This window comes from Salmo salar, chromosome ssa19 (assembly GCF_905237065.1).
Source record: "Salmo salar chromosome ssa19, Ssal_v3.1, whole genome shotgun sequence".
Lineage (NCBI taxonomy): Eukaryota > Metazoa > Chordata > Actinopteri > Salmoniformes > Salmonidae > Salmo > Salmo salar.
Window position 1 is genome coordinate 15,945,611 of NC_059460.1, and position 18,788 is coordinate 15,964,398.

Sequence of the window (18,788 nt, forward strand, 5' to 3'; positions counted from 1 at the left end):
GTCCGAAATACCCCGGGTTTCAGCCAATGAGCATTCAGAGCTCAAACCCGGTAAATAAATCAATTTCCTGCATAAAAATCTAATCAAATCTTATTGGTCACATACACATATTTAGCAGATTATTGTGGGAGTAGCGAAATGCTTGCGTTCCTAGCTCCAACAGTGCAGTAGTATCTAACAATTCACAATAATATACACAAATCTAAAACTAAAGAATGGAATTAAGAAATATTAAATTGAGCAATGTTGGAGTGGTATTGACTAAAATACAGTAGAATACAGTATATACATATGAGATGAGAAAAGCAGTATGTAAACATTATTAAAGTGACTAGTGTTCCATTAAAGTGGCCAGTGATTCCAAGTCTATGTATATGGGGCAGCAGCAGGGTTGAGTAACCGGGTGGAAGCCGGCTAGTGATGGCTATTTAACAGTCTGATGGCCTTGAGATAGAAGCTGTTTTTCCAGTCTCTGTCCCAGCTTTGATGCACCTGTACTGACCTCATCTTCTGGATGCTAGCGAGGTGAACAGGCCGTGGCTCAGGTGGTTGAGGTCCTTGATCTTCTTTTTGGCCTTACTGTGACATCAGGTGCTGTAGGTGTCCTGGAGGGCGGGTAGTTTGCCCCCAGTGATGCATTGGAAAGAACCGAGCCACCCTCTGGAGAGCCCTGTGTTTGCGGGCGGTGCAGTTGCCGTACCAGGCAGTGATACATCCTGACAGGATTCGCTCAAATTGTGCATCTGTAAAACTGAGGGTTTTAGGGGCTAAGACAAATTTCTTCAGCCTCCAGAGGTTGAAGAGGCACTGTTGCGCCTTCTTCACCACACTGTCTGTTTGGGCGGACCATTTCAGATCGTCAGTGATGTGAAAGCCGAGGAACTTGAAGCTTTTCACCTTCTCCACTGCGGTCCCGTTGTTGTGGATTAGGGCATGCTCCCTCTGCCGTTTCCTGAAGTTGAGTGAGATGTTATTTTCCTGGCGCCACTCTCTCAGGACCCTCACCTCCTCCCTGTAGGCCATCTCGTCATTGTTGGTAATCAGGCCAACTACTGTTGTGTCGTCTGCAAACCTGATAAACTACAGATAAATCCAACAGGAGAATTTGAGTGATAAAAGTTAGACAGAGGATCTCAATCTCTGCGGAAGAAACACTTGGACCAGCTTAAAAACATTTTTTAAATATTAATAATTTAAGTATGCTATTTTCTGGCAATTGTGCCGTTACTATGTGCCAGATATTAAGACAACAAACCATTATAAAATGGCCCATTTATGAGATTATAAAAATTACAAGTCAGAGCACGACAGTATGAGTACTCCCTCTTAGACAAGGTGACTTTAAATCAATATGTCCACCTGTATTTACCCCAACAAATGAAATGCTAATTAGCTGCTAATGTGGCTATCATAAAGAAATACAAATGCAATGATGATCTGGATGAGACTACCGAATCAAGGCAAAGGTAAGAATCTTTGGATTGGCCTCCCAAGTGGCGCAGTGGTCTAAGGCACTGCACCGCTAGCTGTGCCAATTGAGATCCTGGTTCGAGTCCAGGCTCTGTCGCAGCAGGCCGCGACTGGGAGACTCATGGGGCGGAGCACAATTGGCCCAGCATCGTTCGGATTAGGACAATGCTCTAGCGACTCCTGTGACGGGCCGGGCGCAATGCACGCCGACACAGTCACCGGTGTACAGTGTTTCCTCTGACACATTGGTGTGGCTGGCTTAAGCGGGCATTGTGTCAAGAAGCAATGCAGCTTGGTTGGGTTTTGGAGGACGCATGGCTCTCGACCCTCACCTCTCCCGAATCTGTACGGGAGTTGCAGCGATGAGACAATTGGGGAGAAAAAAGGGTAAAAAGTAAAAAAAATTAATTAAAAACATCTCTGGATTATCTATCAAATGTTAGCTAAATATAATAATTAATAAATTGGCAAAATGTATTTACATTTACATGTTAGCAAAGGTGCCAGCTAGAGATGTGCAAGAGCTTGCAGGAAATTGTAGTCTTGCGTGATGTCTACATTGACACCAATTAGCATTTTCGAATCAGAGTAAAGACACAAAAATATTGATAAAAGTCAGCTTGTCCGAGAGATTTACATGATTATCAATCCTACACAAAACACAACCCTTATTTTAAGTGTTTTTAAAATCCCCTACAGGAAAAATGAATGTAACCATTTCCGTGTTTGACCGGTAGGTTTTATGACATCTCCACTGTGGGGCTCTATTGGCATAGGCTACAGCAGGGTTTCCCAAACTCAGTAACCCAAGGGGTTCACGTTTTGGTCTTTGTCATAACACTACACAGCGGATTTCAAATTAAGACAAAAACGTGCACACCTTGAGGTCCTGATGATAGCGCTTGGGAAATGCTGGAATACAGACTAAAATGCCTGCAATTCAACTTTGCCATGGTTTTCTTAGCTAGATGCAGGTAGCCTATAGCCCCTGATAGACCTACATCTCATTTCAGATTCCCTACATGTTGCGAAGGCTAAACGATTTAGCAGCTTGCTTAATTCAAATTGACAAACTAATTCATTCAACATGAATAGTGAGGCAATTTCTAAGTAAGAAGTGATTGTGTTGCCCAATAGCCTGCTGGAATAGGTTAGAGGATGCGTTGCCCAATTGCCTGCTGGAATAGGCTACAGAGGATGCGGTTGTAATTTCAAATCAAATAATATGAACTGAATGTGTTTGTCAACAACAGCCAGTGTTTCTTCTTCTGTAGGCTATTCTGACTGACTTAACATCAATCGAATTTGTCCTAACAACTGATCAGTGATAATTAAATTGTAAGTTAACTAAACATGTCCATTAATATACATAATATAGTTATAGGCTATTTATTAAATCTGTTTACCAGCTCCAGTTAGGCTACACAAGTGGCACAAATTGATTTGCAATGACTCCAGTGATATTGCCATTTTAACATATTTATCAAATGGTAGGCTACAATGGCATATCATTTAATAGGATACTTGGATGGCCAACAGATGCAAATGTATTATTGTCCATGTTTAATGGCATTTTCATTGAGGACTCCCACAATAAACACTTCGCTTGATGCGGCTTTCCATGAGCAAAGTAGACATTAAAATGCCATTTAAACCACCTCCAAGCGGCTTTTTCTAATGTGCTCTAGTGCACCCCTAGTAGTTTTCCAGTACAATCTCACCGTTATGTCTTGATGCGTATCAGTTTTAGCGTGTTAATGTTTTATGGAAAAAGGGTTGGAAAGTAATAGGTAATAGTCTCCATAATGACAATCTACAACGGGTAAAAAGTCCTGTCTGCTCCGTCTCCTCTCACGTGACTCAGCCAAAAGTGGAGTCAGCTGCCGACTGCAGCACTCTCAACAAACACTCCTGCACTCACTACCGGATCGTGAAATATATTTTTTTAAGAGAAATGTCATGGCGTTCACCGTGCAACTTAGAAGTAGCCCAAAAACCTGCAACCTATACATCATCACCCGCAACATTGTTTAAAAAAAAAAACTAGCCTAATTTGGTGGGAAAAATCAAGGACATGGCAACCCTGCCTAGCATTCTTTTAGGCTAGCCGACTATAGCCATGCCAATATCTCTTTTTGGAACGTCTGTCTTAAAGGGGCAGCATCCTATTCTCAAATCACATACTAATTTAGAAACTAAAATGAATGCAATTAATACCACAAAGAATAGAGTATTGACTTGCAATGTTAAAGTATACATACATTACATGACCAAAAGTATGTGGACACCTGCTCATCAAACATCATCGGCATTAATATGGAGTTGGTCCCCCATTTGCTGCTGTAACAGCCTCCACTCTTCTGGTAAGGCTTTCCAATAGATGTTGGAACATTGTGCCTGAATGGAAGTAAGTCCCCCCCCCAGCAATCACATTAGTGAGGTTGGGCACCAGTCAAGTTCTTCAACACCAATCTCGACAAACCATTTCTGGATGGACCTCACTTTGTGGACAGGGGCATTGTCATGCTGAAACAGGAAAGGGCCTAGCCCCAAACTGTTGCCACAAAGTTGGAAGCACAGAATCGTCTAGAATGTCATTGTATGATGTAGCGTTACAATTTCCCTTCACTGGAATTAAGGGGCCTAGCCCAAACCAGACCATTACTCCTCCTACACCAAACTTTACAGTTGGCACTATGTATGCGGGCATGTAGCGTTCTCCTGGCATCCGCCAAACCCAAATTCGGCCGTCGGACTGCCAGATGGCGAAGCGTGATTCATCACTCCAGAGAAGTCCAATGGTGGTGAGCTTACACCACTCCAGCCGACGCTTGGCATTGTGCATGGTGATCTTAGCTTGTGCTGCTATTGTGAAGTGGAAACGTCTAGGAGCAACAATCGCTCAGCCGCAAAGTGGTAGGTCACACAAGCTCACAGAACGGCACCGCCGAGTGCTGAAGCGCTTAAAAATAATCTGCTCTCGGTTGCAACACTCACTACCAAGTTTCAAACTGCCTCTGGAAGAAATGTCAGCAAAATAACTGTTCGTGAAGCTCCCGATGAACAGTTCTTGTGCTGACGTTTCAACCAGAGGCAGTTTGAAACTTGGTAATGAGTGTTGCAACCGAGGGCAGACTATTTTTAAGCACTACGCGCTTCAGCACTTGGCGGTGCTGTTTTGTGAGCTTGTGTGACCATCGTTGCTCCTAGACATTTCCACTTCACAATAACAGCACTTACAGTTGACCGGGGTAGCTCTAGCAGGGGAGAAATTTGACAAACTGACTTGTTGGAAAGGTGGGATACTAAGACTGTGCCATGTTGAAAGTAACTGAGCTCAGTAAGGCCATTCTACTGCCAATGTTTGTACATGGAGGCTGCATGGCTGTGCGCTCAATTATATACACACACACACACACACACACACACACACACACACACACACACACACACGTCAGCAACGGGTGTGGCTGAAACAGCCGAATTTGAAGGTGTCCACACACACACACACTTTTAAAATAAATAAAAAATAACCTACAGGGGTCCTAAAATTCTATATCAAAAAGCTAAATGATCCATGGTACGACCATCTTAAAACAATTCCATATGTTAGAGCGAGAGCATACAAACCTATAGGCACCGCATGACCCCAATGCATTTAACTACACCATGCCAGGGCCAGCAACAATTCTGTTCGGACCAGTAGATTTTTGGCCAAATGGCTCGACCGGGCCAGTGAGAAAAAAAGTCAACGTTGGACCATGGTGTTCCATAGGCAGCCACGGAGTGGTGGCGCATATCCTGACTGTGCTTTGATTGACGAACAGCAAGCTGGACTAGTTAAAAAAAATAATAATTAAAAGTTGAAATGACTGAATAAAGTCCATCTCATAAATCCTTACCATTCATAAATCATACAACGTAGTTATATCTCCATGGTATCAATTCAGGACAAGTAAACTAAAGATCCCGTTTGTATTTTCGATATGAAGTCGCATATGAAGGACTTGCGAGACACTAAAGTGAGTGACTCGTCAGTAGCCTATCGAATTGCATCGTTAAGAGAGCTTTTCATTAGGCTCCATAATTTGCATACTGGTAGCCTTTTTTGCTAATTGCCTGCTGTTAAATTAAGGTCAGGAGACTATTACAGGATTCTTTAAAGGCCCTTTGCAATCAAACTTATTTTTGACCTGTGTTTCAGATCATATCGTACAACAGCTGATGAAACCAACACTTAACCTCTAGGCTAGGGGGCAGTATTTTCACGTCCGGATGAAAAGCGTGCCCAAAGTAAACTGCCTGCTACTCAGGCCCAGAAGCTAGGATATGCATATTATTAGTAGATTTGGATAGAAAACTCTGAATGATGTCTGTGAGTATAACAACTTATTTGGCAGGCGAAAACGCCAAGGACAAACCATCCAGGAAAAAAAATAATATTTGAGGTCACTTTTCAATGGGGATATAGATTAAGGCACTTGCAGTTCCTATCGCTTCCACTGGATGTCAACAGTCTTTAGACATTGATTGATGTTTTTCCTTTCAGTAATGAAGAAGTAGGGCAGTTCAGAACGAGGGTCGAGTTAAGTGTACTGTTAGAGGCGCACGACCTGAAAGCTAGCTCCACTTTGTTTTCGTCCTGTATTGAACACAGTTTATCCCACCTAAAATGTTGATTATTTACGTTAAAAAAATACCTAAAGTTGTATTAGGAAAGTTGATTGAAATGTTTGTACAAAGACTACTGGTAACTTATTAGATATTTTGTAGTCATGTTGCGCAAGTTGGAACCGGTGTTTTTCTGGATCAAACGCACCAAGTAAATGGACATAAAACGACGGAATTAAATCGAACAATAAGGACCATTTGTGATGTTTATGGGACATATTGGAGTGCCAACAGAAGAAGCTCGTCAAAGGTAAGGCATGAATTATATCGTTATTTCTGAGTTTTGTGTCACGTCTGGCGGGATGAAATACGATTGTCTGTGTTTGATGGGGTGCTGTCCTCAGATAATAGCATGGTTTGCTTTTGCCGTAAAGCCTTTTTGAAATCTGACACGGTGGCTGGATTAACAAGAAGTGAAGCTTTATTCTGGTGTATTGCACTTGTGATTTTATGAAAGTTAAATATTTCTAATAATTTAATTTGGCGCTCTGCCATGCCACCGGATGTTGTCAAATCGATCCTGTTAACGGGATTTGATCCATAAGAAGCTAACCTGTTCTGTACTGGAATAGGAAAACTAGAGGGAGAAGGAATCTAGACCATTTTTTCCCCCTGCAGGAACCAGGCTACTCATGAGATGTCTGAGCATTTGTGGTAAAACACAAAGAAGATGAGTTTTCTCAAAGGTCTTATTTATCTGTGGGAACCTGGGGGTGGTGCTGAGATGGGAACAGTGTGGATTCATTGGAACACATAGTGAGCTTGTGGAAGAGCGGACTAACGACTAGAAGTCTGAGCAGTCTGAATATCTTTAATACTTAGTCATCCAATCTGGGCAGATGGCCTACAGCACAAGGAAATGACGATGATTGAAAAACCAAAGCAGACATACTGTATCTTTCCTCTGAACACTCTGTTCCCAAAAAGAGCCTGTTGGCTTTATTGTTTTATTTCCCTTGTTGGTGCGGAGGTTTGAACTGTGCTGAAAAGACCCTTCTGTATCTGTTCAGTTGCAACTCTATCAGGAACTGCCTGTAACCTAGCAGCTTTTATGGTTCTCTTGTTTTAATGAGTCAAAGCCAAATGTCAGGCTGTGTTCCAAATGACACCTTATCCTGTATGAATAGTGCACTAGTTTTGACCAGAGCCCTATGGGCCTGCTCAAAAGTAGAGCACTATTAAGGCAAAAGGGTGCCATTTCAAAAACTTGCCCTCAGAAACTCCTTAACCAGGCCACTAATTGCCTTGATGGGGTAATTATCCTCGGACAACAGCCAGGGCTCTGTTTGTTTTTGTGTATGCTACATGTTATAGGAGTAGCTAGCTAGCTGTCTGAAGCTCAGCCGTGGCCTGCAAGTCATAGACCACTGGTTCTAAAACAAGCTCTATTATGGTGGCCTCTGGTACATTCTAATGCTAGATTGTATTTTCAACCAGCAACTGTCATGAAACAACACTGATACCTTTAGATTGAAGCAGCACTACAGAAAACAATTCATACTGAATTGGTCTAACTCTAAAAAGAGTGGGACTTGATTCAGCAAGGAATACAACGTTACTAGAGCATACCAAAAACAGACCACAGTAGGTGATTAAGGTGGTGAGCGAATTAAATGGGCTACTCACGACACACATTAAGAACACACACAGAAGGTAGGGTTCCTTACAGAGTGAGCCGCTCATCCCACTTGGGGTTGGAGGAGCTGTGGGACTTTGCCGTGCGGCGCGACTCCCCTTCCGCTGTCACCTCCACATAGATGGACGTCCCAAACAAGCTCTTCTTCCGCTTGAGTTTGGCACAGGCAACGACGGCATGTAGCTGCGACGTCGGCCCGTGGTTATAGCTACACTCCGTTCTGGAAGAGGCCGTGGCCATGTCATACACCGCAGTGGAAGCCTGAAGACACACACAAAACAAAGGTGGTCAAAACAAGGACAACCTCAAGAAAAGTCACCAGCAATCTAAAACAATGTGATATACAGTGCCTTCGGAAAGTATTCAGCCCCCTTGACTTTATCCCCTTTGTTACGTTACAGGCTTATTGTAAAATTAATTAAATACAACATTTCTCTTCAATCTACACACAATACCCCACAATGAGAATAGGTTTAGACATTTTTGCAAAATTGAACATAACAGAAATACCTTAAGTATTCAGACCCTTTACTATGAGACTTGAAATTGAGCTCAGGTGCATCCTGTTTCCATTGATCATCCTTAAGATGTTTGTACAACTTAATTGGAATCCACTTGTGGTAAACTCAATTGATTGGCCATGACTTGGAATGGCACACACCTCTAGATAACGTGCCACTGTTGACAGTGCATGTCAGAGCAAAAACCAAGCCATGAGGTCGAAGGAATTGTCCATAGAGCTCCGAGACAGGACTGTGTCGAGGCACAGATCTGGGGAAGGGTACCAAAAATATTCAGCAGCATTGAAGGTCCCCGAGAACACAACGGCCTCCATCATTCCTAAATGGAAGAAGTTTGGAACCACCAAGACTCTTCCTAGAGCTGGCCGCCCGGCCAAACAAAGCAATCGGGGGAGAAGGGCCTTGGTCAGGGAGGTGACCAAGAACCCGATGGTCACTGACCGAGCTCCAGAGATCCTCTGTGAAAGTGGGAGAACCTTCCAGAAGGACAACCATCTCTGCATCATTCCACCAATCTGGCATTTACAGTAGTGGCCAGACGGAAGCCACTCCTCAGTAAAAGGCACATGACAGCCCGCTTGGAGTTCGCCGAAACAAGAATCTCTGGTTTGACGAAACCACGATTTAACTCTTTGGCCTGAATGCCAAGTCTGGAGGAAACCTGGCACCATCCCTATGGGTCACCGCATGGTGGTGGCAGCATTATGCTGTGGGGATGTTTTTCAGCAGCAGGGACTGGGAGACTGCTCAAGATCAAGGCAAAAGATGAACAGAGCGATCCTTGATGAAAACCCGCTCAGGACCTCAGACTGGGGCGAAGGTTCAGCTTCCAACAGGACAACGACCCTAAGCACACAGCCAAGATAACGCAGACTGGCATCGGGACAAGTCTCTTAATGTCCTTGAGTGGCCCAGCCAGAGCCAGGACTCAAACATCTCTGGAGAGACTTGAAAACAGCTTTGCAATGACGCTGCCCATCCAACCTGAGAGCTTGAGAGGATCTGCAGAGAAGAATGGGTGAAACGCCCCAAATACAGGTCTGCCAAGCTTGTAGCATCATACCCAAGAAGACTTGAGCCTGTAATCTCTGCCAAAGGTGCTTCAAAGTACTGAAAAGGGTCTGAATACTTATGAAAATGTAATAGTGTTATATATTTAATAAATTTGCAAACATAAAAAAAAAAATCATTATGGGATATTGTGTGTAGATTCAATTGTTTTTTTTCCCCCCTCATCAATTTTAGAATAAGGCTGTAACATAAAATGTGGAAAAGTCAAGGGGTCTGAATATTTCCGAACGCACGAATATGAACTGTATTGGAACATTGAACTCCTTATGCATTAATGACTTTCCCTGCAATAACTTTTGACTTCCATACTGAGTATCACGATACCACAGCAAAAAAATGAAGATTTATTAGCCAAATCTCTGGGCAATATAATCATCAGGGGGACATCGGCTGCGCTGATATACAGAGTTGATCCGTGAGACATTTGACAGAAATGGCGACCCGCGGAACAATAGTGATTTTGTACGTTTGCCCACTGACAAAGAAAGGATCAGTCTATAATTTTAATGGTAGGTTTATTTGAACAGTGAGAGACAGAATAACAAAAAAAATCAAAATAAAGAAAAACACATCAAAAATGTTAAATTAATTTGTATTTTAATGAGGGAAATAAATATTTGACCCCTTCTCAATCAGAAAGATTTCTGGCTCCCAGGTGTCTTTTATACAGGTAATGAGCTGAGATTAGGAGCACACCCTTAAAGGGAGTGCTCCTAACCGCAGCTTGTTACCTATAAAAAAAGACACCTGTCCACAGAAGCAATCAAGATTCCATACTCTCCACCATGGCCAAGACCAAAGAGCTCTCCAAGGATGTCAGGGACAAGATTGTAGACCTACACAAGGCTGGAATGGGCTACAAGACCAACGTAAAGCAGCTTGGTGAGAAGGTGACAACATTTGGTGTGATTATTTGCAAATGGAAGAAACACAAAAGAACTGTCAATATTGCTCAGCCTGGGGCTCCATGCAAGATCTCATCTCATGGAGTTGCAATGATCATGAGAACGGTGAGGAATCAGCCCAGAACTACACGTTAGGATCTTGTCAATGATCTCAAGGCAGCTGGGACCATAGTTACCAAGAAAACAATTGGTAACACACTACGCCGGGAAGGACTGAAATACTGCAGCGCCCGCAAGGTCCCCCTGCTCAAGAATACATATACATGCCCGTCTAAAGTTTGCCAATGAACATCTGAATGATTCAGAGGACAACTGGTGAAAATGTTGTGGTCAGATGAGACCAAAATGGAGCTCTTTGGCATCAACTCAACTCACCGTGTTTGGAGGAGGAGGAATGCTGCCTATGACCACAAGAACACCATCCCCACCGTCAAACATGGAGGTGGAAACATTATGCTTTGGGGGTGTTTCTGCTAACGGGACAGGACAACTTCACCGCATCAAAGGGACGATGGACGGGGCCATGTACCGTCGAATCTTGGATGAGAACCTCCTTCCCTCAGCCAGGGAATTGAAAATGGGTCGTGGATGGGTATTCCAGCATGACAATGACCCAAAACACACGGCCAAGGCAACAAAGGAGTGGCTCAAGAAGAAGCATATTAAGGTTATGGAGTGGCCTAGCCAGTCTCCAGACTTAATCCCATAGAAAATCTGTGGAGGGAGCTGAAGGTTCGAGTTGCCAAACGTCAGCCTCGAAACCTTAATGACTTGGAGAAGATCTGCAAAGAGGAGTGGGACAAAATCCCTCCTGAGATGTGTGCAAACCTGGTGGCCAACTACAAGAAACGTCTGACCTCTGTGATTGCCAACAAGTACTAAGTCATGCTTTGCAGAGGGGTCAAATACTAATTTCCCTCATTAAAATGCAAATCATTAAGATTTTTGACACGCGTTTTTCTGGATTTTGTTGTTGTTATTCTGTCCATCACTATTCAACTAAACCTACTATTAAAATTATAGACTGATCATTTCTTTGTAAGTGGGCAAACGTACAAAATCAGCAGGGGATCAAATACTTTTTTCCCCCCACTGTACAAAAAATAATATTAAAATTGAGGTTGTCGTCACTGGCTTACCACACACAAAAGAAATACCCAATAATGTCAAAGTGGAATTATGTTGTTTTCTACATTTTTTACAAATTTATACAAAATTAAAAGCTGAAATGTCTTCAGTCAATAAGTATTCAACCATTTTGTTATGCAAACCTAAATAAGTTCAGGAGTAAAATTGTGCTTAACAAGTCACATAAGTTTCAATAATAGTGTTTTAACATGACTTTTGATTGACTCATATTTCTGTACCCCAACACACACAATTATCTGTAAGGTCCCTCAGTCGAGCAGTGAATTTCAAACACAGATTCAGCCACAAAGACCAGAGAGGTTTCCCAATGCCTCGCAACGAAGGGCACCTGTTGGTAGATGGGTTAAAAAAAAAAAAAATTAAAAAAGAGCATGGTGAAGTTACTAATTACACTTCAGATGGTGGGTGGCATAATCTGTCAGATTCTCTGTAATAATGGTATGAGAATAATAATGCATTTTTAAAATCATGCAGGGCATGACTTTTTTTTTAAATCTCACGGAATGTATTGTAGGCTGAATGATAGAACAGCTATTTTAACATGTTAAAATGTTATGGGATTCATTTTCATTGTTTTTGACGGGTAGGCCAATCGGCTAGGACTACATTACGATCAAATAGTTTTAAGTGTCCAAGTAGGCTACTGTGGCTAACTTAAAAAGAGGGTACAGCCTCTGTTCACAGTAAACGTGCGCTTAAAGAATTGCACCGAATTTTCACAACATTCAAGCTTGCGCTCAGCAGACCAGAAATTACCTCTAAAACAATTTGAGGGAACATTGGTTATAGGTATGACTGTCATCGGCAAGGACTAGGGAATTTTTTTTTTGTGGGGGGGATAAAAAGCACAAAGCACAGGCAAAATCCTTGAGGAAAACCTTGTTTCGTCTGCTTTCCAACAGACACTGGGAGACAAATGAACCTTTCAGCAGGACAATAACCTAAAACACAAGGCCAAATGTACACTGGAGTTGGTTACCAAGACGACACTGAAATGTTACCGAGTGGCCAAGTCACAGATTTGACTTAAATTGAGCTTGAAAATCTATGGCCAGACTTGAAAATGGCTGTCTAGCAATGATCAACAACCAACTTGACAGAGCTTGAGGAATTTTTAAAAGAATAATGTACAAATATTGTACAATCCAAGTGTGCAAAGCTCTTAAAGACTTAGCCAGAAAGACTCACAGCTGTAATCGCTGGCAACGGTGATTCGAAAACGTATCGACTCAGGGGGAGTTGAACACTTATCTAATAAAATATATATTTTTAACTTTCATATTTTTTTATACATTTACAAATGTTGGAATGTTTCTTCCACTTTGACAGGGTATTTTGAGTAAAAAAAAAAAAAGACAATTAAATCCATTTTAATCCCACTTTTGTAACAAAATGTGGAAAAATTCAAGGGGTGTGGGTACTTTCGGAAGGCACAGTACCTTTCGTATCCTTGGCAAACATTCGCTCGAGCTCACATCCAGGGGGGAAAAAAAGTACTAGAATAGCAAATATACATCCCTACTCACGATTGGTGCGTTTTGCAGAACCCTCCGGATCCTCAGCCGACTCCGTGGCCCATGATTGCCCTGTAACAGGAGACCGGGAGTAGTTAGTCATGCACTGTCAGCTGTTATACTAACACTGATCTGGGTTGCGCAAAGAAGGCTTTAACCTAACAGAACCAGTCACAGTGAAAAGAGAAAAGGGGGAACTTTCTTTATCTGAACAAAGTGCTGATGTATGGTTTGTTTGGTGAAGAGGAGTGATGACATATGAATGTCCTTAAACTGCCAAGATAAAACGGTTACCACAAGATCCCTTCCCTTCCTGTCGAAACACAGATGGGGTGCTAGGAGTCGTGTACTCAGAAGCTGAGAGCCACAGACCCAGGGAGCTTCAAACTGATAACTGTGCAGATGGAGGCGAGAGAGAGAGAGTGGGCTAAGAAAATGAGCCATTGTCAGCATACATACACCACCACCACCACTCAATTCTGAGGGCATAACACCACACAAACAAACATAGCCATCTGATATTGCTACACAAACAAAAACAGAGGAAAATCATGTTACTCACTGGCAAAGCGACATGAAAACAGCCACAAACCATTATTATTAAAGTGCAGATATGCACACCAATTGCCACAAATTGTCTCAACAGACTGCCTCAAAGTGTAACATACTCTCACAAGTAAACAGGGCAAACAAGGCCATCATCTCAGAGCATTAAAGGCTGAGATGAGTGGAGCCAGAGGACTCCCAGCTGACTAAGGGTGAAGTGCTGTTCATCAGGACAGGAGAAAGCCTCCATTGTCTTTAGACCAGGGGGATCAGGTCCCGCTTTTCCATATAATCAATAGGCTATGCATTATGATCTTCAGGCCCAAACTAATCCGAGATCAGCACTCCTACTGTGAGATGCTTGATATAGATGGCCCCGGGGCTTCATCCTCATCCAAACATCTCATGGAACACAGCAGAAGTCATTAGAGAGGGTGCAGAATCCAGAAGACCTTGAAGGGCACTTCACCCTACTCCGACACACTGCACTCGTCCCCTTCCTCACTTCTACACGGCACTTCTATCAATCCTCTCCTCTGCAAAACACCTCAGTCCTTTACTCACCTTTTATCTCCTGTCCTCTCCTTCACATCTCACTCCACTGCTCTCCTGTACCCGTCTGGCTGGCATATGGGGACGGACGGTATGCGTCTGCCTTGCATTAGCTCCAGACTACCGGCAGGCAGGCAAGATAAAACCTTTCCCTGATCCCCTCCGTCTGGAGACACAGAGCAGCCCAACCAGAGGAGGATAGTTGAGTAGGGGAGGATGTGGGAAGGGAAGTACAGGGGAGAGTGGGGATGTTGGCATCAGAACCAATGACACAGCATTACGGAGTGCGTCTGGCATGGAAACCAACCAATGTCTGAGATTAACAACCTCTGTCCATCTGAACGAACAACCAAGCAACTCGCAGCACCACTCCGCTCATTATGCCTCCAGCTGTAACAGCAACATGACAGGGGAACAGATAGCTGGCATAACCTCAAAAGGTGAACCAGCGTGACATCTAGGGCTGGCACAATTACTGTATAACCGATGGTTATGGATGAAGACTGTCATGAAAAGTGAAATAACCGTAATTTTAAAAAATAAAAACACGTTTACTTCCCGCTTTGCTCCTATGGGTACACTCGCAATGTCCGCCAGTCCACACATTACGCCATCATTAACTTAAATGGAGAAGCCAATTATATTTCTATGGCAGCACATGCGTCAGAAGTGGAGGAGAAAATGTTCGTCAAATATTGCTTTCAACAGTTAAGGTGACCGCGGTCATTTGGCTAGCCAATTATGGTCAGCAAAAGTGTCATGACCATTACAGTGAGGTCGTGCCTCAAAGACAGAAGTGCTCAGTCGGTCTGGAGCTGAATGAACAGGCTGCATCATAGCTGTCCATCCTAAAGGTGCAGATTGCAAAGGAAATTTCATTTTTTCCTCAGTGGATAGAAAGAGTTAATCCGCTAGCACAGCACAGAGACCTATAGCAATATCTCCTCAAAAGTACTCTGGCATCTCAGACTAGGAGTAGAGAGAGACAGAATAGGAGTAGAGTGACAGACATAGGACTGGGGCAGAGCAGAGACCAACAGTAAGCTGCCATCAGTCTCTAATTAAGAAGGCTGACTAATGAAAAAGGGATACTGCCAGCCAGACAGGCCAGGGAACAGTTTATAATCCCATCAGCCCTGGAAGTCTGTCTGGGGTTGGAGGGCAAGAGCACAGGTAATCTCATTCCCAGACACACACCCCCCAAAATGCACAGAGACTGGTGGACTAACGTGGAAAACTTGACCTTAGTTAGCCAATACAGAAAGACCGGGAGAAACTCCTGGCACATAGACATTGGATTGATTGTGAGGTCCGCAAAAATGTATTGACAAATCATTTACTCAACTGATGCATGAATTTTTTTAATATATATATATATATATATATATATAAATAATGGATCGCAGGTCTCTGTGCTGGCATCCATACGGTCAGAGCCAACCCTAGCATTTAGGAAAATGTTTTTTGTTTTTTTTGGGGGGGGGGGCAAGACTAGAATGGGCAAATTTGCTCTATAAACAACAGTTGTGACATAACAATCAAAAGAGTTTAACCCCATTGAACTTGTTTTTTTTAATTTGGTACATGGGAATTTAACCGTAATTTTAAAAAATTATTTTAATTATGAGCACTAATAGTGCAGGTACACTGCCAGGGACCTCACAATACCATCACGCTACTTACAAGCTGATACCATATGTACTGCGATTTGATAGTGATTTATTGCGATTTGATGTTTCAAACATATTGCTCACCATAAGTCTGATGCAGAGGGACGAGAGCCATGAGAAAACGAGTTTTGATCAGTCATGCAAATAAAAAGTCTAATTGGCTCCCAATATAAAAAGCTGGAGAACAAGCTATGAAGATAATACAAAAGTTTTGGTGCAGGTACAGCCAATAGGCAAAACAATTATATTGCGATATTGACAAAAGGGATACGATATATATAGTCAGTAATAATATCCCGATATTGAACTATTGATTCCCCCCCCATATTGCTAGTGACGAAACCATATTGCTAGTGACGAAAGATCATCAGCGTACCGGAAACAAAGTTCCTCATTAGTCACCGCATCCCTAAGTCTCGACCGCTACCATTTATGTTACGTGCATCTGTCCACAATAAATTTGCAAGCTATCAATATGTTTGAGGGTGACAGTCAGTGGCTTGATTATTCCTTTCTTCCTCTTTCTAGCCTACATATCACATATGGAGACAAACTGGACCTTTGTGTTGGCATTGTAAAGCAGATGGACCTAATTTGGACAGAACAGGAGACTCATGCAGATGAAATGTGTTGGCATACTGCATTTGCCAGGCCTTCCTTTCACACCGCCTGATATAGTGGTCCCGGATGGCAGGGAGCTCAGCCCCAGTGATGTAATGGGCTGTCCGGACCACCCTCTTTAGAACCATGCGATCAAAGGAGGTGCAGTTGCCAAACCAAGCAATGATGCAGCCAGTTAAGATGCTCTCAATGGTGCAGCTGTCGTCCGCTAACTTGGTGTTGGAGTTGTGCGTAGCCACAGTCATGGGTGAACAGGGAGTACGGGAGGGGATTAAGAACACAGCCCTGTGGGGCCCCCGTGTTGAGGGTCAGCGTCCCTGTGCTGATGTTACCTACCCTCACCACCTGGGGTCGGAACGTAAGGAAGTCTATGATCCAGTTTCAGGCGGAGGTGTTCAGTCGCAGGGTCCTAAGTTTAGTGATGAGCTTGAGGGGGGACTATGGTGTTGAATGCTGGTCTATAGTCAATTAACAGCAATCTCACATAGATATTCCTCTTATCTAGGTGGATGAGGGCAGTGTGGAGTGCAATTGAGATTGCGTCGTCTATGGATCTGTTGGGGCAGTATAAAAATTGGAGTGGGTCTAGGGTGTCTGGGATGATGGATGTGTGCCATAAGCAGCCTTTCAAAGCACTTCATGCTTCCAGTTGAGTGCTACAGGGCAGCAGTCATTGTGGCATGTAGCCTTAGAGTTCTTGGGAACAGGACTGATTGGTGGTCAGCTTGGGACATATGGGGATTACAGACCGGGATAAGGAGAAGTTGAAAATTACAGTGAACATGCCTGTTGTCCAGCAGATGCTCTAGGAACACGCCCTGGAATACCGTCTGGCTCCGCGAACCTTGCGATTGTTGACCTGATTAAAAAAAGCTTACGTCGGCCAAGGAGAGCGAGATCAGCCAGTCCTCTGTCAGTGGGAGCCATCACGCACGGCGATGTTTTTGTTGAGGTGTGCATAAAATGCATTGAGTTAGTCTGGTAGAGGCATTGTTGCGCAGATCACGGCTGGGTCTTCCTTTGTAATCCGTAATGGCCCTGCCACATGCGGCAGGGCCTGTGCAATAGGATTCCACCTTGTTCTAGGGCCCTATGATTTCCACGATGTAGAAAATGCAGACTGAATCACAGAATTTGGTCATAAAAATGGAATATGCAGCATTTTCCATAATTGGCTGAAATCGATTTTTAAAATATATGCTTAATTGTAGTAACCTAGTAGGCCTAAAGAAATAATTATGTTTTCGATTGGGGTGTTTTGAGAGGGGGGGGACCCTTACGTCACCTAACAACTTGGCATATATATATTACATTACATTTAAGTCATTTAGCAGACGCTCTTATCCAGAGCGACTTACAAAATGGTGCATTCACCTTATGATATCCAGTGGAACAACCACTTTACAATAGTGCATCTAAATCTTTTAAGGGGGGGGGGTTAGAAGGATTACTTTATCCTATCCTAGGTATTCCTTAAAGAGGTGGGGTTTCAGGTGTCTCCGGAAGGTGGTGATTGACTCCGCTGTCCTGGCATTGTGAGGGAGCTTGTTCCACCATTGGGGTGCCAGAGCAGCGAACAGTTTTGACTGGGCTGAGCGGGAACTGTGCTTCCTCAGAGGTAGGGGGGCCAGCAGGCCAGTGGTGGATGAACGCAGTGCCCTTGTTTGGGTGTAGGGCCTGATCAGAGCCTGAAGGTATGGAGGTGCCGTTCCCTTCACAGCTCCGTAGGCAATCACCATGGTCTTGTAGCGGATGCGAGCTTCAACTGGAAGCCAGTGGAGAGAGCGGAGGAGCGGGGTGACGTGAGAGAACTTGGGAAGGTTGAACACCAGACGGGCTGCGGCATTCTGGATGAGTTGTAGGGGTTTAATGGCACAGGCAGGGAGCCCAGCCAACAGCGAGTTGCAGTAATCCAGACGGGAGATGACAAGTGCCTGGAATAGGACCTGCGCCGCTTCCTGTGTGAGGCAGGGTCGTACTCTGCGAATGTTGTAGAGCATGAACCTACAGGATCGGGTCACCGCCTTGATGTTAGTGGAGAACGACAGGGTGTTGTCCAGGATCACGCCAAGGTTCTTAGCACTCTGGGAGGAGGACACAAGGGAGTTGTCAACCGTGATGGCGAGATCATGGAACGGGCAGTCCTTCCCCGGGAGGAAGAGCAGCTCCGTCTTGCCGAGGTTCAGCTTGAGCTGGTGATCCGTCATCCACACTGATATGTCTGACAGACATGCAGAGATGCGATTCGCCGCCTGGTTATCAGAAGGGGGAAAGGAGAAGATTAATTCTGTGTCGTCTGCATAGCAATGATAGGAGAGACCATGTGAGGATATGACAGAGCCAAGTGACTTGGTGTATAGCGAGAATAGGAGAGGGCCTAGAACAGAGCCCTGGGGGACACCAGTGGTGAGAGCGCATGGTGCGGAGACAGATTCTCGCCACGCCACCTGGTAGGAGCGACC

The 18,788-nt window shown here is 43.8% G+C and overlaps 1 protein-coding gene across 6 annotated transcripts in view; it reads right to left on the reverse strand.

Moving 5' to 3' along the window:
• The window catches only part of LOC106578528 (NEDD4-like E3 ubiquitin-protein ligase WWP1), a 71,088-nt gene that overhangs the window by 30,701 nt on the left and 21,599 nt on the right, over positions 1 to 18,788 (reverse strand). For 2 of the 6 annotated variants that reach the window (XM_014157442.2, XM_045702130.1), the window contains exons 1-3: positions 13,232 to 13,992; positions 12,950 to 13,009; positions 7,809 to 8,038 (exon numbers count right to left, since the gene is read on the reverse strand). In XM_014157442.2, the coding sequence (XP_014012917.2) occupies positions 7,809 to 8,038; positions 12,950 to 13,009; positions 13,232 to 13,426 (485 nt within the window). In that variant the 5' untranslated portion in view covers positions 13,427 to 13,992. Of the gene's footprint in view, positions 1 to 7,808; positions 8,039 to 12,949; positions 13,010 to 13,231; positions 13,995 to 14,047; positions 15,316 to 18,788 lie in introns of those variants that run through there. The other 4 variants (XM_014157445.2, XM_014157443.2, XM_014157444.2 and 1 more) reach the window with 3 other exon arrangements.